Here is a 24,933-nt window from a genome sequence, read left to right as displayed (position 1 = left end):
AAGGTACATAACATGAAATTTTTATATATACATACATTGTGAAAAAATTACCACAATCAAGCTAATTAAACATCCATCACCTCACATTGTGTTTTTTTGCATGTGTATGTATGGTGAGAACACTTGAGATTTACTTAGTGAATTTCAAGTATGTATACATTATTATTAATTATAACCACCATGCTATACAGTAGGTCTTCAGAAGTTTTTTGTCTTATAACTAAAGCTTGTACCTTCAACTCCAATGTAGTAATTCATCCTCATTGCTTATGATTGTTGAAAAGTACTATTTTGGTTAGCATCATATATGCTTAATGGTTAACTTCATACATATTTAGGTGTTATTTAGATTTAAAAATTGGAAAATTCAGTTATCAAGGCATTTCATATTATTCAAATACTTGGTCTAAAAAATTAGAAAAATAGAAAAATTAGAAAAATAGGTGCTTAATTAGAAAAATAAAAAATTAGAAAAATAGGTGCTTAATTGATTTTATTACTTACTCTTTATTTTGAATTCTGACATCACGTAGGGACAGTCCTTCAGTTCTCTGTCTCTAGACAATATAAGGAAAGAAATAGATATCTACATCTTACAAGACTCAAAAAGAAAAACAATAATTAAGATACAATGGCACCCTTTAGGCTTTTGATCATCATCATCAGAACAAGTTAAATCTTGACCAATATCATAAGAGCCAAAATTGGGACTTAGTCAACCGTGGAGAATCTTCTTTATTTTGTGTTCAAAAATCAGAATGACTTTCCCTTCACAAATTGCTTTCACTATAATTCCTTCCTTAATTAAGAATGCAAAATATACTTAGTTATACAGTTCTTGTCTGTTCTCTCAATCTGTCACATTTTCAACTGATCACCTACCCCCACTCATTCTAACTTCCAGGTATTTCTCATATCTGCTACCTCAGTTACTATTGCACCAATCCTAACTTAATTCATACTTACCTTCATTTACTTTCTGGCTCTTCCCTCCATGGTTTACAGCTTATAACCCACTGCCTGCCTATAAGTGCACATGGTTGCCCCAATGGGCCCTATATAGATATCAAACAGATCATATAATCCCTCCACTCAAAACTGCTTCTTGTCTTTTCAAGTATCTCTAACACTTAGAAATTTTTACCTTTTTCTTAAATGCTATGACATGGCCAAATATATATATTAACATCATGCCAGCTCTCTCCTGAAAGTGGGCTGCTTCATCAGAGAAGATAAATGCTCCATATTTTGTGGATGCTGCTACTAATTATTTGCCTAGATTCTTACTACTTTTGTATACATTCTATTGAGACTTCCTACAAAGAAAAGAATAGTGGCTTATTTATCTAGCTATAGCTGGTGGTTGAGTGCTGGCTCTTATTCTTACTAGCTCTGTGATTTTGAGCAAAAATATAACATCGGCTTCATCAGTAATAGGAATTTGACTAAAATCAAATGGGTGAATGTATGTAAAAACTTAGTATAGTGCATGGCACAGGGACATGTATTATTAAAATGACTTCAAATTGATATTATTGATGTTACTGTGATTTGTATTTTTTCTGCATCTATCAGCTTGTAAGAGACACTCAATAAATATTGTTGAATTTAAATGAGAGAAGCAAGGAGGCTTAATTATTCATCAAAGCCAGCAATGATCACCAACATTATCATCATCATTATCACCTTCAAACATTCAACATGTACAAAATATGTTAGCTAAATAAATAACAAGATGCATTGTTTACATCTGTAGTACTTGTAATCAATATGAATATTGTTTCCATATAGTTCCAGTTAATAAGTAATTCCGCACTGTAAATTTGCATAATAGCAATGTGTTATGAGACAAGGGCAGAATTGTAAATATTTTTACGATTACGGTTACGACAAACATGCGTCTTAATGTTTCATAGGCAATGCCAATTTCAAAAATGTAAGCATGCCCATTATGTCAGCAACTTCAGAAATAACACATGAGATAGAGGGCTATGGCAGTACTGAGAACCCAGTTACTAACTTACCTGCTGGCAAGACAGGTGTTTACGGGGTTACTTTATTTATATTTTGTAAGCCTGAAATAATTCATATATTACCAAAAAAAAAAGCCATAAAACTTCTCTGTATCATTTAAACCACAACTTCCAGACTGCCCTTTCCATTCTGCAGCAGCACAAAATTCCAATTTGGGAGTCAGAAAACATGATGTCAGTGATTTGACCACTTAGAATACTCAATTCTACTGGGCTCAAATGATTTTATTGAATTTTAATTTGGTATTTATCTTCATGAATTATTTCTGGAACTATAAAAAATGGATAAATACAACATCATGTTTTTTTTTTCTCTTTTTCTTGCTATACCTATAACAGCTTATTTAGCATGTGCTGCACAAATGATAGCTGAACTGTATTAATGGTTGAATATGAAACTTACATATAATTCTGTTATTCAAAATTATTAGTTGAGAATATCGATCTAATATTATTGAAAGATTTTTTAAAATATTTATTTGTTTTTGAAAGAAGGAGAGACAGAGCGTGAGCAGGGGAGGGGCAGAGAGAAAGGGAGACATGGAATCAGAAGCAGGCTCTAGGCTCCAAGCTGTCAGTACAGAGCCTGATGCAGGGCTCGAACCTATAAACTGTGAGATCATGTCCTGAGCCTAAGTCAGGAGCTTAACCCACTGAGCCACCCAGGAACCCATTGAAAGAAATTCTTAAAAAAAAATTTTTTTTTAATGTTTATTTGTTTTTGAGAGAGACAGAGACAGAGCGTGAGCAGGGAGAGGGGCAGAGAGGGAGGGAGACACAGAATCTGAAGCAGGCTCCAGGATCCAAGCTTGCCAGCACAGAGCTGGATGCGGGGCTCCAACTCAAAAACCATAAGGTCATGACCTGAACCAAAGTCAGGCACTTCACTGAATGAGCCACCCAGGGGGCCCCCATTGAAAGAAATTCTTATTTTTTTTTTTTCATTTTAGGTTTAGATTGTATGTATTTATTTAGGCAGAGTAAAGAGAGGTATCTGCAGACTGACTTGCTTGTTTACTTTTCCTTTTTTTTTTTTTTTTTTTTATACATGCCTTATGAAATTCTGGTCCTGGTACTGCATCACTCCCTCTGAAAACTACTTGTCCATCATGCCATGGCCTAAAAATAAAATGCAAAAAGATCCCTACTTAGACAGTAGGAATTTAACTTAACAATCCCGAGGAGTGATTTTAGTCAGGAATGATTTTTGTTGTTTAATCTATTTTCTACCTACATTGCTAATGTTTCCTTCTCTCTAAAGATAAAATTGATTGAACTGTACAGTATACAGTGTAACTTGCATACTGTGGGGCCAAAGCTGAGGCTAAGCCAGAAGGATAAGGCAAGGACATGTTTACTCAACTCCTCTCCCTCCATAACACCTACTTCTTACCAATCTTGACCCTCCTTTATGTGTCTATTCTCTGTTCCCTCTTCCCCATTCCCACTGCTGGCATCTTACCCCAGGATCTCATCATCTTAAAGCTGAATTATTCAATAGCTTCCTGATCAGTCCTTATTTTGGGGTTTTTACAAGGCAATCTATACTCCATATGCCCACATGGGAATTCTCCAAAATATACTATTTTATGTGTCAATTCCTTTTTAGATGCTTTAGATGGCTCACTATTGCCTATTTGCAGGATGGCAGATAACTTCCTTAGGAACTGCCCATCCCAGTTTTCAGTCAGGCTTAACCTGGAGTGCCCTGTGGAAACTAATTGTGAGACTGGTTTCCAAAATTACCTGGAAAGAGTGCAGTGATTGATTAGTGATGTCTGCAACAGGGGTAGAAATGGGGACTTGCAGCACATACAGAGTAGATCTAGGAATAGTTCCAACAGAGTAGAATCTATCTTCTCAATATCCTCAAATGGAACATGTATGGATGTATCTATTTAGACAACGTAGTTTAGGAGTTAAAATAATGCTGTGCATTACTTAGGCAAATGGGTAACATCCCACTCACTGTTTTCCTAGTTATGTCACTTAGTAACTTCCTATGCCATGCAGTTATTTAAGTTTCCTGTGACTGTTTTCTCATTGTCAAATGAGGATAATAAGTCATTGTAAAAACTGAATGTGTAAATATGTGTAAATTGCTTAGAGGATTGCCTGATACATAGCAAGATTTAAAAAATATATATGCTGTTATTACCATCATTATTATCATGTTCTTATGATACCTACAGAAGTCTCTGCTATCCACCACTTTGAGAAGAAAATCAAGGAAAATGTGTTTCATACAATATTTGCCACTGCCATATATATAAGAACAGGTATTTACATACACATATATAAATGTGTATATGTATATATAAATGTAAAAAAAGTATCTGCACAAAGAAATTGTTTTTGCCACCAGAGAAAACAATTGTTGATTTTTCTACAACTTGCCACAGTTAGTATTTAACTAACAACAATTAACTAATTAAAACTAAAGCATGCATTTGTGAGAGAAAGAGAAAATAACTCATCTAATGGAAGGGTGATTATAATATTATTCCTAGATAACATATTATGTACCATCTTACCTCAAGGCATTTGCATTTGCTGTTTCCTTTGCTTGAAATGCTTTGCTGTATATATATTCTTGGTTATCTCTTTTCCTTCAAGTCTACCTAGTTGTCATCTTCTCAATGAGGCCTTGACCAGCCACCCTATTTCTGAATGCAATGTTCCTAGTGCTCATTCTCCCATCCCTTGCATGTTTTTACCCTCTACTGTACTAGTAACTTTCTATTATACTATTTAGTTTACTATATATTGTGTAAATCATTTCCTCTCTCCCTATGCTAGAATGTAAGATCTCCCTATGCTAGAATGTAAGATACTGCTGTATCCACATTGCCTAAAAGGTGGGCTTATGAAAAACAAATAAAAGAATATTTTAGTTGGGGGGCATCTGGGTAGCTCAGTCAGTTGAGGAGCTGACTTTGGCTCAGGTCATGATCTTACAGTTTGTGAGTTAGAGCCCCATATCAGACTACTGCTGTCAGTATAGAGCCCACTTTGGATCCTTTGTCCCCCTCTCTCTCTGGTCCTCCCTCGCTTGTGCTCTCTCTCAAAAACAAATAAAAACATTTAAAAAGAGAATATTTTCATTGAAACAGACATATTTAGCTATTTGAATAAAAGATCATTATTTAATCTCCCACATTATATGTAAGGATCTTGATTGACCTTTAGAGACCTTTAGCAGTAGAATATGGTTTATAAATAAGCTTTTACCTTTATACAAAGTATTTTGAAATTAATGTATGTCTTTATTAGGAAAACTGAGGCTGAAGATATAACCAATAAATAATAATACTTACAGTTATAAATTATTGCTATACACAAATACATCTTTTTGTGAACAAATGTTAATAAAATGTTTGTTTTTGAGGAAATAGTAAAATCTAAAATCTGTGTCAGAAAATATTCACACAAGGATTCAAGGATCTCTAGTCTGATCTAATACCTTCTGATACAGTGAGGAAGGTAGTTGAAGGTGAACATAAAATCACCTATACTGCACTTTGCATGTGGACAAGGCAAGGGGAAAAGGTAAAAAGCTCTTGCCCCTTTTATATCCATAAAATGCCCTTTTCTGGAGACATCTTTGGATGTGTGATTGTTATTCATGGAAAATGTCAGTTTTCTTAAGTCCACCCTATAACATGATAGGTGAGTGACAGAGAGTGGGCCATTATCTTGACAAGGTAGAGCTTAGATAGCAAAAAGTCAAGTTAAAAGGAAACCTAAAATAAGAGAGCAAGAATATTTTTATTTTTATTTGATGTTACTCACACATACTGTGAATCTGAACTGTACAATTTTATTTTAATCATAAAGACTGTTCTTTCCTGGCTCACTTTTGCCAGATTATCCAAATGAATTTTGAGGAAAAGGCCAATCATTCAACTGCTGATTTAATGGTAATATATGAGGTTTTAATACTATGGACTTAATATTAAGGGGATTTTATTTCAATGTTTTGGCATTAAAAGCAGTCATTATAGCTGTTGAATATATTGTTTTTATTCCTCCCCAAGTAATCTTTTCTATAAAGTATGTTATCAACGTTAATTAAACAGGGACCATAAAAAGTCCTTAAGTCATTTTTAGAAAATGTCTTCAAAGTGGTTTTATAATTTCACTTAATATATGCTTGTAATCTGAAGAAAATACCATAGCTTCTGTAGAATATAACAGACAAATACAGAACAAATGATTCTATACATTCTGAGTTGAGAATACATCATAGTTCAAAGCAGGTCTAGATAATGCATCTTGCAAACAAGAGTTTTAATAGGGAGTGTTAGAGGAAACTACATCAGTAAGGTATAAGAGAAGGAGGATTGAGCAGAAGGCAAAGTTGGATGAGGCTGCAACAGAGATTTCAACTGATCCTATAAGCGGGCCTAGAACTCTTAGTGTTCTTCCTAGTTGCCCTCATTGAGGCAAGAGAGCCAAGTCTTTGTACTCTTTCAACATTCAACCATTGGTTGTAGGTTACCTCCCACTGGTTGTAGGGTGGTGTTGTGGATGGGGCTGGATAACCTTACAGAAGACACTCCCAAGGGGAATTCCCAGAGAGGGAGCTAGCTGTATGTCGTCAGCAGTTACACTCTTGGAAGGTGGGGAGATGAGAATCTCGGTCCAAAGTGGGATCTGGGAGGCACACCGTACCATCCACTGCAGTCCACGTATTGCTTAAAACAGGGAGTTCATCATCTGCACACAACTTGCCCATTCATCTGGTTGGTATCTTTCCCGGGGAAACTTACAAGAGAGAAGTTAGTGGGGCCCCATGATGCTGCTGGTAGTCTTGAGGCCATAACTTAGCACTTATCACCTCCCTCCTTTACTACCTATTCTGGACTCTCCTCCCCCTTGGCTAGCACCCCTGTTCATCTAAGTTGCTAGCTTGGAGGAGTTACATAGACCTCATCATTAAGAGCCTGAGTCCTGGTCGCAGTTTCCTCTTCAGACTACAGCTTGTGCATTTGTCCATTCTTTGTCATGATTAGAGAAAGGAATATTAAGAAATTCTCATATGGATTATCAAGATGTGAAAAATATTTTCCCTGCTTGTGATGGTCAGGGTCAATTACTTAAAATGTAGTGAAATATTTCTTTTATTGCTGGTTTCTTAGCCCAAGAAGTACAACATTGTTGGAGAGCAGCAACAGTTTGCAATTTAGTGGAATTTCATGCATGTTCTGGTGGAAATGTTTCCTTCTGAGAACCAGGACTTCTAGAGCACAGGAACTGGAAACACAAGAGTAAAGAATCACAAATTTCTCAAGTGGGTCACTTGTAGTTTATCACTTGTTTTCCAGACCAATGTATTCTAATTATTTTAATTTGTACCCAGTCCTTACTGTAGGTATGTCATCTCCAAGATGGTATCTCTCAGGTTTCTCTCTAAAAGTTGTTCCACTGCTCTACTGGGCCAGTAGCTTCCAGATAGCTAGACAACAGTCTACGCAGGTCGTGTGGTCATGTGGTCATTGCCACTCTCCTGTTTAAAGTGGATCTCTAGGACCAACAGGATGTTATGTGGGATAATGTGTTGATTGACCAAATATCCTCTGATAGTGGTGCTGGTTGAGGTGTTAAGGCCAATAAAGGCAAACCCATACTTGGATTGATTCCAGTCAAGATGAACTGCTGTTCTTTCCAGGGTAAATGGAATCCCATATAATTAACTTATTTCTAAGTTCTTGCTGTTGGTATGTTGGACATTTGGCAGTGACAGGAGCTAGTTCAGGATTATTAGAAGGAAACCCAGGCTTTTATGCTCATGTAAAGACTCCATACCTGTCACCATAGCTACTCCATTATTAGCACATTATGCTAGTTTTGAGTTAACCAAAGGCAGCCTCTGGTTCATGCCAGCTGGTCAGATCTTTGATCTATTTGTTGTGCCAGTTTCCATAGTGGACGCTTTCTGATGGGCACTGATATGCTATATAAGTATATTCACAATTTGTTCCCAGTCTTATTGCTTCATCCACATATCTCTTCTCTAGAGCACCCTGTCCCCATGTTCTGATATTTCTCTCTCTGGGCCCCTATCAGTCAAGCCATTTTCCACAATGTTGTGTCTGTGTGTGTGTGTGTGTGTGTGTGTGTGTGTGTGTATATATATATATATATATATATATATATATATATATATATATTGCATGAAGTTATGCTGATGGAGAGTATTTCTACTCATTGCTGAATTTTAGAATTGCCCCTGAGTTGTGCATCAGTAGTCAACTTTTAGCTGTCGCTCCCATACCAAAATGGGTCAAAAACCAACCTTGAACTATTCCTTGTCCATCAGATAGCTGTGGCCATAAGTATGAGGTAATATAAAGGTACTATTGCAACAGTGGTGGGAGGCATGAATGTCTTGGCTATTTGTTTGTGGAGTTTACTTGTGCCCTTGGCCCTGGAATAGGTTTGTCCCATCTCAAATGTAGCAAGGATTGCAGCTGAAGTCACCTGACCCCTTGATTGGCTAGATAGGACAAACATCAGCCAACATTGGGAAGCTCTGGCAGCATAATCACTTGCTGTCCTATACTCAAGACCCATTGGCCAACAGGGATTTTTTTCAAGAGGAATATGATATTCTGCTTCAGATTTCATGGCTTTGCTCTAGAAGTGTAGGGACTATGTTGTGATTCTCCTAGCAGGGCTTGTCACAAATACCAGACATCATTTTTCCCACTAGGGATACTTCCTATATCATAGCACCCACCAGATTATGTGGCCTGAATGTTAAGACTGCTTGCACACTGGCCAGACCTGCCACAGAGCCTGTTCCTTCTGTGGCTGTCACTCAAAAGCTGGCAACAATCCTTGTCAATCAGTAATTGCTGGACCAATATTCCTAAGTGATATTATTATCCCTAGAAGACAGTATGCCTCCTTCTTAGCCTGAAAGATATGAGATCTAATAATTTGTTTATTACTTTGGGGTGTGAGATGTAATAACCAGTGGGCATTCCCAGAAAACTGAATCCTTAAAAGTATCACTAATATGTATCACTAATACATGTGACTAATATGTATCACTAATGTGCATCACTAATACATATCACTAATATGGTTGGCCCTTGAACTTTCAAAAGATATTTTTTCCTCCCACCTTTTTTTTCAAATGTTAATTTCTTTTTGAGAGAGCGAGCGTGAGCAGGAGAGGAACAGAGAGAGGATGACACAGAATCCAAAGCAGGCTCCAGGCTCTAAGCTGTCAGCACAGAGCCTGATGCCCCTCCCACCTTCTGAAGCACATATGTTTTATAATGTATTCAACAAGCAAGCCACTTGCTCATTCATATAAGTTAGCATGAAGTTATTGCACCAGTCAAGTGGGCCAGTAGAATGTACTGAGGGAATGTGGATGGGACAGTTTGCTTTGGATTAAATTATTATAGAGCATGGGAAACAACACAGCCCTGATAGAAGAATGGAAATGCATTCTGCTTCCCTTGTAAATGTGAACTGTTCCTTTTTCCCTGAGAAGGATAGAACAATCTATTCATGAGATTAATGCCCACATATTATGTAACTGAGGACATATTTGTCTACTCTAAAAAAATTGTTTTGATATATTCATAAAAATAAGCTAATTTCCTCTCAAATGAAGGGAAAAGATACTGAAAATGTCATCACATAAATTACATAGGCATGATCTCCACTGAATAGAATATCATCAAATACGGAAAATGCGGTCATGGAAAAGGGATGGGACTGATAACTTGTGAGCACAAGGTGTACAAGGAGATGTTTTTTTTTTTTTTTTCAATACAAGGAACAATTTTGTAGCTGAGTTGTATGGGATAAGATGAGTAGTTGGAAGGTAGATCATTCCCTGATACTACATTCCCTGGTCCCTTTTAACAAGGATTTGGAAACCTCTTTGAGCATGTAGTTGTGATGCAAGTTGCAGAATAATATTTTGGGTAAGTGACTTTCAAGGATACTGGCAACACTGAGGTTATCGAAATCTGATACATTCTCCACAGGATTATAATGTTCAGATATTAATTCATTTATATGTTCATTCACTAAAATACCGTGTATTGAACATTCACAGTATGTTTGGGTTGGAGATATTTTCTTGGCTTTCTTTCCTTGGATGACTATGGTAGAAAACTATCCACTATATGGGAAATGCATTGTATTTTCAAGCACCAATGAAACTTTGTTAGTTGTTTTCAATGTTCACATATAGACATGTTTACATTCAGGCATACATACAAATTTAATATTTTAAATATATATTTCAGTTTCTTGACATGAGATAAAAGGATGGATATTTTATACAAAATGAAACTTTTTAAAGTTTAGATACTAGTGGAAAACTGATTAATGCAGTTAGTAGTGAAAAGAGCAACAGATAAATCAATCCAGTCTTTGAGTTCTTGCAAGTTATTCCCAATGAAGTCCCACACAAAAGTTCTTAAAACCTTCACCAGCATATATCAGCATATATATGTATATATGCTCTGTTCAATATATTGTACACAGTTTTTTCTACTGAAGCTGCTTTTGAAGTTTTCATTAAAGAATGGGAAAACATTTATTTGAAAGCTCACCTTATTATAGAAAGAAGATATTTTTAGTAAGGATGCAACCTAGGATTTTAAATTTAATTCATTTAATTTAAAATGTTTAAATTTAATTAAATTATATCTATTTTACAAAAGGTTAAAGTCAATCAAGTAATTTTAGCAAAATAGTTAGGCTTTTGTTTTAGTAAGGTGAGCTCAGATGTTAGAATCAGAGAGACATCCATTCAATTCCAGATCTGTCATGTGTTAGCTGAGTGACTTTTTCTAACTTCCTTTACCTTCCTGTTTAGTTACCTTATCTTTAAAATGGAGATAATTCCAACTAAAAATAGAGATGAAACAAAGGCTTTATAAATATTGAATTAGATAAAAAATGTAAAATATGCTGAACAATGCGCCCGACACATAAGAAAGCATTTACCAAACACATAAGATAGTGTAACTAATGCTACATTACTAGTCATATTAGGAATACACTATTTTTACTAAAAGTTTAACTTTTAACTACTTAGTGGTATATATACTTATTGTACTAAAAAGTTTTTTATCTCAATCAAGATACTGTGAAGTTTAGCCTAAAGCAAATGTCACCAACACATTTGATTTGAGAGGATCCTTTTCCTCTATCATGAAGAAGAGACTGACTATTGAATTATATGCAATTCCACTATGATTTACTATGAAAGAGAAACAGCATGACAAGGGATTAACTAACGAATGATATCCCAGTATCTATATGCTTATTTTGATTCGATTCGATTCGATTCGATTCTTATTTTGATTCTATTTTGAGTCATTCTATATAAATGACTCTATATTTGGAACACTCTTAACATTTCAGAAAGCATCTTTATCTGTTTGGGTCATCATAGTAGCTCTTGAAATAGGTACAATTTTCCAATTCCACAATTTTATAAGAAGACACTTGGGATGGTTAAAGGTCATTTTGGGATGGTGAGTAATGCAAGTATGATTTGAACACAGACTTTCCTTATCCTCTTTGCTCTTTTTACTACCACCAGGATATCTCTGAGAGGTTCTCAAAAGGAGATCTCAAAAGATATATTTACTTGTCTGGAGGTGAAACCACAGATTCCAACTAGTGTGTTTACAAATAATTTAGGGTACTAAAATTGTTGGCACAATTTGTAAGTGCATCAGATGTAATTAATCCCTCTTTTACTTTGAAGGGTCTCTTTTTTCTTTTCTTTTCTTCTTTTTTTTTTTTGGTAGATAGATAGATAGATTATAGAATAGAATTGAAAGGTTCAGACAGAATCACATAATAAACAGGGAAAAAGCAAAGAGTGTCTACTGAATAGAATTTGATAGGGATATACAGTGATCATTTGATAAAGGATATAAAAGAATTAAGATGAACTGCATGTAAATCTGCAACTGTCCCCAGTGTCTCTCTCCCTCACTCTCTCTCTCTCTCTCCTCACCAATACTTTAATATATCTGTCCATGTGCAATAATAGTTCTTTTATTTAATAAAATGTTATATTAATGGCATTAGGGAATATTAAATTTTTTGCTGCATTTTCACGCTCATTGAAATTGTGTGTGTGTGTGTGTGTGTGTGTGTGTGTGTGGTTAAATTAGATCCTCAAAATATTCCAGAGGTTAAAGGGGCAGAAATTCATAAGATCTGAAATCTTACAAGACTTGAATTTGTTTGGGTGATAAGAAATTGGTCCAACACAGGTTTCTGGAAGAGTAATTTCTCAATAAAACTTGCTGAACACATTAATAAGTACCCAACTCTCAACCTTCAAGTTGATCAGACAGGGTCAGAAGGCAAGATGGCTAACCCAGTGACTTTTAGTCTTTTTTAATGTTTCCATTAAAAGTTTGAGAGGCTTGGGGCGCCTGGGTGGCGCAGTCGGTTAAGCGTCCGACTTCAGCCAGGTCACGATCTCGCGGTCCGTGAGTTCGAGCCCCGCATCAGGCTCTGGGCTGATGGCTCGGAGCCTGGAGCCTGCTTCCGATTCTGTGTCTCCCTCTCTCTCTGCCCCTCCCCCGTTCATGCTCTGTCTCTCTCTGTCCCAAAAATAAAAATTAAAAAAAAAAAAAAAAAAAAAAAAGTTTGAGAGGCTTATGTGCAGTGAGTTTAAAATCACTGTGTCTTAGTTTCACAGTAAGGAAGAAAATAATTTAAGTTCTCATAAACTAGTGATGTTCAGAATCTTTTCATTTTCTGTTGATAATTGCTTTTGGAGATAAATGTGCTTGTATTGCACAAAATTAAATACATTCCTTGCTTTGGTCATTAAATGCTTAACATAATTATGCTAATTAAAACTTTATTATCAGATTTTCTGTAGAGATCATCCTTTCTTGTATCTCAACTGTTACTTTTGGCTGCACTTGATGCTGCTACCTTCCTACTTCCTAATGGGATAAGGAAATTTTACAATTGCTAAATTGTGATGATTTCTTTGACTTCATCTTTTCTGACTTATCAACTTCATTTGATGGATCTGATCGCTCCCTCCTCTTTGAGACAGTTTCTTCATCTGACTCTTGTGATTTTCCTCAAGCCACACTGACCACTAACTCTCAAAGTCTTTTGCTGGTTTCTCTTCATCTCCCCAAGTCTTTATTGCTGGAGTACATTTGACTGTTATTTTATCTATTTACACTCACTCCCTTGATAATCTCATAATCTTTATGACTTTAAATACTTTTAAGACCTTCTAGATTTATGATTTATATCCTCAACTTAGATTCCACATCCCTTTATCCCTGTCAATTCCAAACTCTCACATCCAAACACTTATTCAATGTTTCTACATTTAACACTATGCCAAGTCAATAAGTCCAAACAAACACCTGATCTTCTCCCTCAAGCCTGTTTCTCCTAAGGTCTTCCTAACTCAGTAAAAGACAAATCCAGTCCTACAAGAGCATGGACCAAAAACTTGGAGTATCTTGGGCTCTCTTTTTCTTTCACACCCCATATTAGTTCCAAAAACTACTCAGTGCAGTTTCATAGCGAGAACTTTTGAAGTCTACTTACTTCATCTCCACTGCTAACACTTTGATAGACACCATCTCCTTTGGATGAACTTCACCACAAATATTTCACCACAAATATTTTAAAGGCATAATATGTGTTAAACACTGTTCTTAAAAGGTGCAAGGTACAAAAAAGGTGCAAGGTCAAGTCTAAGCTAGAAGTCTGTGATCTATATAAAATTATAATCACGCAAACTAAAAATATATATTATGTAAAATATAAAGGAATGGTTTATTATGTAATTTTACCTTCAGCATAACCTTCTTTTATACACTCAAAGAAAGAAAAAGAAAGTAAAGAAAGGGAAAATAACAAAGAAGTTTTAAGGTTCTGAAACTGGACTAACATCTCCCCTAAACTCAGCTTTTATAGTTAGATCTTCTCACAAAGGTAAGAATGAAATAAAAGATACATATATATGTGTATATATATATATATATATGTATATACATATATATATATATATATATATATATATATATATATATATATATATGTATATATGTGTGTGTGTGTCTATCTAGGATATCTATCTATATCTATGTCTATCTTTCTATCTATCTATCTATCTATCTATCTATCTATCTATCGAGAGAGGGAGGGAGGGAGGGAGGAGAGAGAATTAACATCTATGTCAGAAGAATTTTTAGGGAATATTATACAGGGATTAAGATCGTAGAATCTGGAGCAAAATGCCTGGGTTTAAATCCCTGCCATAGCACTTACTAGAACTTATATTAGCAAGATGCTTATAATTTCCTTGCCTTAGTTTTCTAAGCTATTAAATGGAGATAGTAATAGAACCTATATAATAAGATTATTTATAAAAGTAAATGACTTATTACTAAGAAATGCTTACAGAAATGTCTGGCATGTTGTATGTGATCAATAAATGTTTGATAGCTAAATATACAGAGAAAGAAATATATATTCAAATCAAGGTATATTTTATTATTAAAAAAATTTTCATAGGTAAATTTTATTACTGAGAGTTTAAATGCCGTAAAGTGAAGATCTTGTCTGAGAAACAACCTTCTTTTCTTTTAGCATTTGTCCCTTTTTAATTTGCACATTTAACTGCAAACACCTTTAACTCCCTTGTAGTGCTGAAAATTCCATAGGAATGTTCATCTTGGTATCCTTTGCCCAATAGCACTTGCATATATATAGAAATTGACCCAGGGTTTTTTTGGTGAGTATTCTCAGCAACGATAGAAACTGGGTATTAACATTTTGATACTGAGGTTGGCTTTTACTTCTTTTTATTGTGTAGTGGCACTATCTAATCTGGTTAGGCCTTTTTTAGGGGTTCCTTCCTCTATGCCTTTGAATATCAATAGTGGGTTAAAGATGGCCGCACACTCTTCATCACATCACTCACTGAGATGTCAATTTGATCTGCATACTGTCACTATATCCCCTCCAGAGAACCTGGGATGGTCCTGGGACTATTGCAAAAGTGAGGTGGTGCCAATTCTCGGCCTTTAAGAGGACTTGGCAGTTTTTGTGTTCTCCCTCTTGGCACACAGATTCTTGGGATGTTCGTTTTTGGATCCCAGCCACCATGCTGTGAGAAGCTCAGGCTATGTAGAGGGGCCATGCAGAGGAGAACTGTTAAGCTCCAAGGACCGCCCCAGATGATCTTCTGGCTGACAGTGCCACATGCCACCCACCTGAGGGGGCCATCCTAGCCCAGGGAGACCTAACCCCCAGGACCCAGCAAATATCACTCAAAGCAGAACTACCTATCTGAGCTCACTCGAATGCACAGAATCGGGAGAGAGAATGAAATAGTTTTTTTAAGCCATCGAATTTTGGAGTAGAGCTATAACTAAAGCAATAGCCTTCTGCCTCTTTCCAATTTCTTCCAAGTGCCTTTATATTACATTTTCAACTAGACTCTAAATTATTCAAGGTCACAGATACTGCTCCATTTCTTCCTATGTGTCCCTGTAGCTGTTAACTCATTGCTAGGCACATGGGACTCAGATTACCTGACATTCCCAGTAGAATCAGAACAAAATGGAGAAACAAACAGGGGTAAAAAGTGGCCTTTGAATATAAGACAAATTTTAAAAACATAAGGATTTTGACGAAACCAACATTAGTAACTAATGTAAAGAGTATGGCTCTCTATATATACATATTACTCTAGATTACCTGAACAAAGGAATTAACTGTTATTGTTTGTGTGTGTGTGTGTGTTGTTTGTAAACTGAACCTAAAAGATCAATTTTAGTTAGAAGCATTGTCCTCTGTTGGAAATTTGTATGTGGAATTGTAAAAGAAGACCAGCTTGAAGGGAAATTATAATGTTTCAAATAAATAAATAATAAATAAATGGAAGAAAAAGCAACAGTGATTGTTTGGAGCTACACAGTACAAGGAGTGAACGTAATAATTTTCTCCTTCTAGTTTTTGCCATGTATTCTGCATGTACTTGATGTGGGAAGTTATTATACCCATTCACGGAAACTAACAATATTCTGGGAGTGTGTACAGTTTGCAAGACCATTTGCTAGTGCAACAAAAATAAAGCACATTTCAAGTCAGAATCTTGGATTTAGCAAACAGAATGACAGTATGTCTATTTGTGATCCCGGGCTTTTTTTTTTTTTTTTTTTTAAGGTATGAAGAAAACATTATTTAAAATGTGAAGGATTTTTTTTAGTTTACATTTAGTTTATATTTGAGTTTACTTTTGAGTACTTTTATTTCATAATTGTTAATAACTTTAACTTTAATTGTTAATTGTTAAATAAGGCAGAAAATATCCAATATACTTAACTAAATCTCCAAAAATCTTTCCTTGAAGACCAAGCACTCCAGTAAAATCTCTCCAGGCTACATGGCTTCTCAGAATTCATACTAATATGCTTCAGAACTCCACTTGCTAAGAGAGAAAAAGGTTAGAAAATAATGCAGAATACAAAAGGCAGTGTGTGTGTGTGTGTGTGTGTGTGTGTGTGTGCGTGCGCGCGCGCGCGCACGCGCATGTAAGGGTGGTGAAGAATTAAGCCCCTTGCTCTCTGGATTCTTGCATTTGTGTAAAACTGAAGGGTAATCGGTCTTTATATAAAGGACATATTTAAAACCACTTATTAAATGTGTTTATGTACTCTTTTGAAATGCAAGTGATTCACAAAGACAAATATTGCAGCACAAAGCTTTATTCATGCAGTCATACTGCCAACATATATTGTTCAAATACATTTTAAAATTATGTGAGGAGTTGAAGGCATAACTCTTCACCCTCACATCAGTGTCTTTCTCAAGTGAGAAAGGGATAGAGAGAGTGGAAGTGGGAGGCAGAAGGAGGGGGTGGAGAACAGAGAGGGAGCGCGCTAGAGAGATGAAGAAGAGAGGAAGGAAAGAAGAGAGAAAATACCAAAAAGCCGTTCTAGGGCCCACAGTCTCATCTATCCCAAGTATGTGGGCATCACATCTAGCTTGTAACAAAGAGCTGGCCATGGCGTTTCTTTTTGGTTCGAGACAAGGCTGATACAGGGGGCACTACATGCATGCATGTCGCCTCAGCTAAGCCCCCATTCCTTCAGGAGTTACGAGCTCCGGACCCCAAGAGTGGCCGGTGCACGTTGCTAGGCACGCAGGTGTCTTGCAGAGGCTTCCCAGGTTCGTCGTGCGCGCTCAGGGGCGTTGGTGCATCTATACGTTGGGGAGAGGGAGGAGTCCCTTCTGCCAGAGGCTTACCTCGATCCCCACATTTTCCGGTTATCATGGGAGGAGTGTGCGAGGTCAGAGGGACAGGTAGCCCTTGCAGTGATTAAGCGCGCTCAGTGCGGAGGAGCAGGGCGGGGCAGGAGCGGGGTGGCACTGCCAAATCTTAACGGGGCCCCGGGTGTTTGCAGACCCAAGTATAGCGCCCTGGGTCTCCACGGAGTCGCTCCAGAAGCTGCTGCCTGAGAACCCCGAACCTCAGCTCCGCGTCGCTTCGGGATCCTCTTCATCCTCTCCCCACCGCGTACCTGGCCTGAGCGGCGGGACACGTGCCCAGGAAGCCCCTCTCGGCGGGACCGGCCCCTCCAGGGTTCGCCTCTGCCTCCTGCGCCGCCGCGTCCCGGCTCGCCGCGCTCCCGCCCGCACCATGGACGAATCGGGGTAAACCCGCGAGCGCCGGCGACTTCTCCTCCGGAGTCTCTGGCCTGGCACCTCTGGGGTGAGATGAGTGGGGGAGCTGGTATCTCTGCCGGTGTGAGGTCGGCCCGAGCAGCCCAGGGCGAGCAAGAGCGGCTCCGCGGAGGCTGGGAGCCGCAAGTCCGCGTCCCGCGGCGTCTTCGCCCTCCTCTTCTTGCCCGCGCCAGGGTTTGTTTATATAGGATCTGGAAGCTGGGCGGAATTGCCCACCCCCTGCCGGCGGCCCGCCCTCCCCTCCCGGGCTCGGGCTCCCGCACGTGGTCGGCACCGGCAGCGTCTCGGCGGAAGGCAGGCGCCAGCGAGCGCGGAGCGCCCAGCCCGGAGCTAGCGCGGCGCTGCTTCGCCTGCGGCTCGCCCTCCCCGGCGCCCTCGCCCACCGCCCGGCCCGGCGAAGACTCGGCTTCGCCGGCTTCCGTCCCCTTCGCGGGAGGGGACGCGCAAAACACCGCCCTTCAGGTGCTCGTGATGTTTCTCTGGGTTCTTTCAGTTGCCGGAAAAGAATGGTAACATGAACAGCGGAGCGTGAGAGCGTCACGCGGGAAGGGGAAGAGATTGATGGGCAGAGCGCTCACTTCGCGGAAGAGCACGTTCCCGGGGCTGCGCGAGGCGAAGCGGCGCGGCGCCTCCACTCCCTGGCTGGACTCCGCTGACATCTGTAGCCTCCCTTCCAGCAGGCTCCCCGCTCGCCAGCCGCCGCCTGCCGAGGACAGTTGAGACCGCGCGTGAGCATCCAGGAGTTTGTGGACCTCCATCCGAACAGGAGTTGTGTTCCGGAGTCCCTGGATCCGCGTGGAGCCCTCCAGCACGCTGGCTTCGGAGGGAGTTGAACTTGAGTTCAGGTGGGTTACCCCAGGGGGAGTACAGCAGGAGGTGTTCGGGGAAGACGAGGAAGGTGATGTTCCAATGTCAAAAGCGGACACTTTTCTACCTGACGCTTGCTGAGGCTGAGCCGCTTCCTCCCACGCAGTTCCCGCTACTGACCTGCTCTTCCCCAACCCTCCCTCACTAAGGGAGGGGAAAACACCAAAACTCCTGTGTTCTTACGTATCTAGCATGCCATATATAGACTTTCATAATTTAGGATTATGTGTGCAATCATCCTGTTTACTCCATTGCTTTATATTAAGGGAGGCTTAATGATTTCCTCAGTCAAGTCATTTACTTCTAAGCCAATAGATAATGCCTTCGTCATAGTTTTCTGGGGGGAAAGTAACTGTGCGTTTGTTCTGCAGATGCCCAACTCCCTCTGAATCGTGCAGACTGGTGCTGAGCACGCAACAAAAGTTTTTAGCTTCTCCTCAGTTTCTGGTGCTTCGCAGGGGAGAGGAAAGGACTTTGGCATTAAACACAAGAACCAGTCAGGGAGCCATCTCCTTTAACTTTTCTTCTCTGTTATCATTTGCAATGAAGAGGAAACAGAAGAGATTTCTGCAGATGACTTTGTTATTCATGGTGGCTTTAATTTTCCTGCCCAATATTGGTCTCTGGTCTCTGTACAAGGATAAGCACCTGGTGAAATCTACAGAACCCGGGGAGCAGCAGGTAAGTGCCATCTGGAGAAAGATCACAGGAGGATTGGTAAGGCGTGCAACTCGCGGGGACACAAGGAAGCAAGCGTGGGGTCGCCTTGGCTTTTCTCCCAAGTCTTTGCAGAGCTGATATTACAAGACTAGAGACTTTGGGATTCAAGTAAGTAGTCTTAAGATCGCAACCAATGACATGGGTGAAATGTAAAATAAACTAGAAAAGAAGGCCAAGAGAGGTCAACAGGAAGAGAAGACAGTCTTTCTCACTTGGTCTTTACGTTGATTTTGAGGTGGATGAAAGGGAACTGCTAATTTGTGGGATGTGAAAGTGGGTTTGGTACAAGTTCAGTCACAGGGGTTTGTTGCTGCTTTTCATCTGGTTTGGGTATCTATATTAAAGTGAACCGGGCTAAGTAAATCATTAAACTTGTGAAGTAGGTCTCAAAAAACAAGCTACAATTTTCTGTATTTTTGGTTATAGTTTTTGCTTAGCAACAGCTTTTTACTCTGTGGAAACTTAAAGTCTCTGTTTTTTCTCCTCTGTTGCTAAGGTGGTGGGTTTGGGTATACAGGCAGAGTTATTAAGTGTCCGTTCAGTTTTACAACCTGGTGATAACACTTTGTTGCTAAAAGCTTTCCTTCATATCTGAAACACCGCGGTGGTATGCTTTGTTTTTACACAGAATGCAGTCTGTTAGTATGTGCATCACTCATGACTTAACAGTGATCAAAATAACTATCTTTTTCAGTGAGTAATAATGCAAAATAACCTTTACAAAATGTTGATAAGTAATATTGTTGAATCTCTTGTTTATCAAATATAACAGCTTCTGTAATTAAACTTTTAACAATAGAATGCAGCCTTCTTTGTGGTTTTGATGCAACACTTTTTAAAGAAGTCTTAATGGATCACCTCAGAATATTAATATTCTTAATTTCAAGGGTCATCACCCATGTACATTATGTACCTTCCACATATACAGTGTGTTTAAATGAAAGTACATTTGTGGGCAATAGCAATATATAAATGGTAATTAAATATTGGTTCTTATACTTAACAAAGTTTAATCTTTTGCACAGTGAGTGGTTAGTTGTGAAATACGTGGAAGTAATCTGATTTTTCATTTTGACACGTACTCATTACCAGTCTTTAAACTTTAAAGGTAACTAGTTGTCTGTGGACTTTTGGTGGATTGGAATTTTGAGGAAAAATGTTGACATGTTTTCATTTAGTGGTCGATCTGTATCATCCCTTCTATACGGATATAACTTTGATTTGAAGTATATTGTTTTGTTATTGCAGTGAAAAAAAAAGAAGATGGGCACTTTGAATGTGAAACTTTTTTTTTCTATTTAGATCACTTTTTTCTCCAATCCTTGATATGAAACAAGATTCTATTAATGTTAGTAATTAATACCTATTATGTGAAATTTCTATTTCAAAATAGTTAAACTAACGAAAGCAAAATGATTTTTCCCTGAATTTTGCTAACTCAATTAACAATAACCAGCTGAAATATTTGCTGTATAGCTAACATAAAACACTAATTAATCTTATTAATGAGATCTTTACAACTTTCACACTGGCTCTTACTGATTTTGACTCTTAATGAGAAATGTGTCCAATGGCATTAAAAAATGAAATATGCCAAATCAACTCTCTGACTTATAATTTCCAAAGGGGTTTCCTTGTTTCTGGTTCTTCTGTGATACTTAATGATATTAGGTAATACTTAATATTAGGTAATGATACTTAATATTAGGTAATAAATTAATGAGTGTGAAAGGCATAGGGTGGCAAGAGAAGGGGCTGTTTCTCAAAGTTTCCTATACTGCGTGGTTAAATAACTGATGCGTATCTGGTGACATTCCAGTTTAACCATCCCATGTGAAAGTTTTGAAACCGAGAATAAAGATAGACAGTAATATGCCATAAAATGAATGTCAGTCACATACTTTAGTAGTTTTTAACCTGAGAGTTTTAAAAAGTAATATTTCCTTATAGAAACAAAATTTAAAAGGTAGAAATTATCACTTACTGAAAGAAATCATCGTAAAACAGAAAAAGATAGGCTTTTCTTGGTTTTATTCCATTATTAAATATAATTGGAAAGAAAATTAGGATAGTTGACATCATTATACAAGTATTGGATAAGTAAGAGTTAAGTCATATGTATGTATATGTGATACGTATATATACACACTCGACCAAATAAAAAGTGACTTGCAGTGATGAATTAACATGGCTAATATTGTGAAATAATATTTTGCTAATGTATCTATAAATCAATATTACTAAGTCCGCCAAACACCCAGGTTTCCAACTGAAGCATGTAATTTGACTATTGGGTAATGTGTTATTTAAATTTAGCAATTTGTTCTAAAAAGACTATTTCATGGTTAATTGCTAAAATGTTCTTCAAAAGCCATCTTTTACTATATTTATCACTAAGTTGTAAAATCATGAGGGTAGGGATAATGTGCTGATTGAGGCATTGACAGCAGTAAGTACTGAAGCTATTCAAAACAAGTCACGTGCCCACGTGAGCGGTCTATTTTTAAAGCACTTATGTGTAAAACAGCAGTTCTGGTTCTAAGTGTGATGTGCTGGTCACGAGAACTGAAAACCTTTACTGTTTTAAATAGTTTAATTATTACAGTGACCTGCAGGGAAATAATTTATGGGAATTGAAAATCATAGGATGGCTAATACTTTTTAAATTCTTCTAATTTGTATTTTATCAGAGCACATCACTAACGGTTTGTCTGTCTATGCAGTATGAAATGTATTTATAAGATAAACTGAGACAAAGTGAGGGTAAACAGAAAATGCTGATGGAAACTATATATTAATTTTCATGCTAAACTAAAGTTTAGTACTTTCCACATTTTTTTCTCAGTTTTATACTATTACAAGTTAATTGTATTTATTGTCATTTCATGTTTAGAATAATATTTAGGATAATTCCCATAATATTTGAACATTGGCTCCATCTATGGTGTGGAAAAGAGAAAAAATACGAAATAAAAATTCCCAGATTATTCCTCTAAAAGTTTTTTTTTTCTCTTTTCTCTCACATGACCAAAGGGGATTGAAAAAATAATGTTAATAAGGCAATAATTAAAATGCAGATTTTATTGTTTGGGCTCTGCAAAGTTGGAATCAAGTTACTGAAATTAATTTTTATGCTTTTGACTTTTTTAAGGTTTTAGAAAAATTTAAAAATATATTGTGGTTTTGGTTTATATTTATCAATAATGATTGTCATGTTATTTTCAGTTGAATTTGTCACTTTTTTGCTGTTGGGATGATAGAATTATTTCCTTTATTTTCTTTAGAAATACATACATTTATTAAAAATAATCTATTGATAATGCATATGATATTTAGTTGAGGATGATTGTCATATGATTAATGTGTAGTAATTCTTCATTTCACTTTTCCTTAAAATTTGAATTGCGACTCCTCTGGTTTCAGCTGCATTTAAATTAAAGTTATATATTTAGATCATAATTAAGCTGTGCATTAGGGTGATACATAGAACAAAACAATGTTTTAGAGCAAAACTACTTCATCCAGCATTGTGCCTTTCTTCCTAATTGCTTATACAAAATAAGTAAAAAAAAAAAAATTACCCCCCAAACACTTTTTTCCCAAATACATTAAAAAGTTTAATTAAAAAAAGTAGCTGTAATTTAGCAACAAAGTTACAGATGATATGACTTGCAGAAATAATACAAGAATGTTCAGAATATGAAAAAGATTTTGCAATATTTTTGTAAATTATTTTTGAAATTAAACAACTAGAGTCAGAATTCCTGAATTTTAAAGCAGACATTTTTTCAGAATTATTCAGAATGATTTTAGAAACTTATGTTTGCCCTAGATTTTTTTTACCACATTGAAAAATAAAACCAAAACCAAAAACTAGATGTGCAAGTCACTTTTAAACTATGGAACCTTCTCATTTCTTGTACTTCAGAATCCCAGGTGGTGAAATAGGGCTAATCATGCTTGCCACTTCAGGTATGTGAAGTCCTGAGCTCACATCCTGGGCATGGAAAGTACTGTGTGGTAATATTTTGTTTGCAGTCAGAGCCACATGTAAGTTGTCCATGACAGATGTGGGACTTCACCTTCATTAAAAAACAAATGACAAAACAAAACCTTTCCTGAAAGATTGCTCAGCATCTTTGACCAACTCTTCTAATGTTAATTTGCACCACACTTCGAGGGGATTCTTTCTTTTGGCTAAGAACATCCTTTTTTCCTGTGGCATTTTAAACCTGTTGTATGATGTGAAGATGTCAGATAATTGATAGTGTATGCAGGCTGCCTTGCTTTCCTTTGTCATGCTGATCACTAAAGCTGTAGAGTATGTCTGTGTTTCTTTTCCAGCAAACACCTCAGATATTGGAAGAGCTAACTAAGGACAGGCGAGAAAATTTAAGGTTTTCCATCTTCCTGCAGTCAGGATTATCAATACACTAGATATAAAATGATGCATTAGTTTGAGCCACACTGCTCTTAATTAGCGAAAATGTAGTGTTTTAAATTAGGATTTTAAAGGACCTTTTCTTGAATTTATGGAAAATCCATTCTGACTCGCTACAGGATCGCACCACACAGACCACTGTAACAAGTGTCTTAATTATTTGCTGTGACCTCGTAGATCGCAACATGATTAGTTCATCACCTTGCCTCCTGGGAGACTGTGTGAAACACAGTCTTCTGTTCACAATCTGGTAAAAAATTAGATAGGTTTTTCTCCTGTTCATTGCTGTGTTGGATAAGTTGTGCTGAATCAATTAGCCTCTTGTAAATTTCTTTTTTTTTTTTAATTTTTTTTTAATTCTATAAAAGAAACCAAGTCAAGAGTGGAATGTAGGGAAAAGGGTAAGGAAGTTTGGGTGCTTAAGTAGCATATAGAAGAGAATTGAGGTTTTTTTTTTTTTTTAAAGTTTTGTCAGGAGTGGCTACCACCTTTAGGGAAATTTGCAACTGTGTCTCTGCTTGTAACATTTTTATACAGATCAAAGTCAGCTAAGGTACATCAAGAATAACCTAAAGGAGCGGATACAGATTAAATTCAGAAAAGACCTCAGGCAGGTGTAAGTAGGGTCTGGAAGCCCACAAGGTTGTGCTTTGTCTCAGCAGTCACTCATTTCTCATTTGCTTGGCTTACTGATGATGGAGAGGTGAGCACTGGATACTTTCGATTCTTTTTTTTCTTTAATTTTTTTTTTAATCTTTATTTATTTTTGAGAGAGAGAGAGAGAGAGAGAGAGAGAGCGAGCGAGCGGGGGGGAGGAACAGAAAGAGGGAGACAGAATCTGAAGCAGGCTTCAGGCGCTGAGGCTGACAGCACAGAGTCTCACTCGGAGCTGGAACTCACAAACCGTGAGATCATGACCTGAGCCAAAGTTGGACGCTTAACCGACTGAGCCATACAGGCGCCCCTGGGTACTTTCAGTTCTTAAAACTGTCTGACAGGACCATGTTGTTCTTCTCTTTACTTCATGTTCACATGTATTTACACAAGTACCTTTACAGAATCAAAGGTGCAAATGTGCCACGAAATAGGAGGCGCTCAGGATGATAGTAAAGGTAAAGACATACTCATAAACTGGATACT

General features: G+C 37.5%; 1 protein-coding gene across 3 annotated transcripts in view; it reads left to right on the top strand.

Annotated features, from left to right (window-relative positions):
• Positions 1–17,682: 17,682 nt before the first annotated feature.
• Positions 17,683–24,933, top strand: part of GALNTL6 (polypeptide N-acetylgalactosaminyltransferase like 6) — a 1,200,276-nt gene continuing 1,193,025 nt past the window's right edge. For 2 of the 3 annotated variants that reach the window (XM_058720899.1, XM_058720898.1), the window contains exons 1-2: positions 18,338–18,610; positions 19,004–19,313. In XM_058720899.1, coding sequence (XP_058576882.1) covers positions 19,176–19,313 — 138 coding nt within the window. In that variant the 5' untranslated portion in view covers positions 18,338–18,610; positions 19,004–19,175. Of the gene's footprint in view, positions 17,794–18,258; positions 18,611–19,003; positions 19,314–24,933 lie in introns of those variants that run through there. The other variant, XM_058720897.1, reaches the window with a different exon arrangement.

Source organism: Neofelis nebulosa, chromosome 3 (genome assembly GCF_028018385.1).
Source record: "Neofelis nebulosa isolate mNeoNeb1 chromosome 3, mNeoNeb1.pri, whole genome shotgun sequence".
NCBI lineage: Eukaryota > Metazoa > Chordata > Mammalia > Carnivora > Felidae > Neofelis > Neofelis nebulosa.
This window is presented reverse-complemented; position numbering and strand designations above follow the sequence as displayed.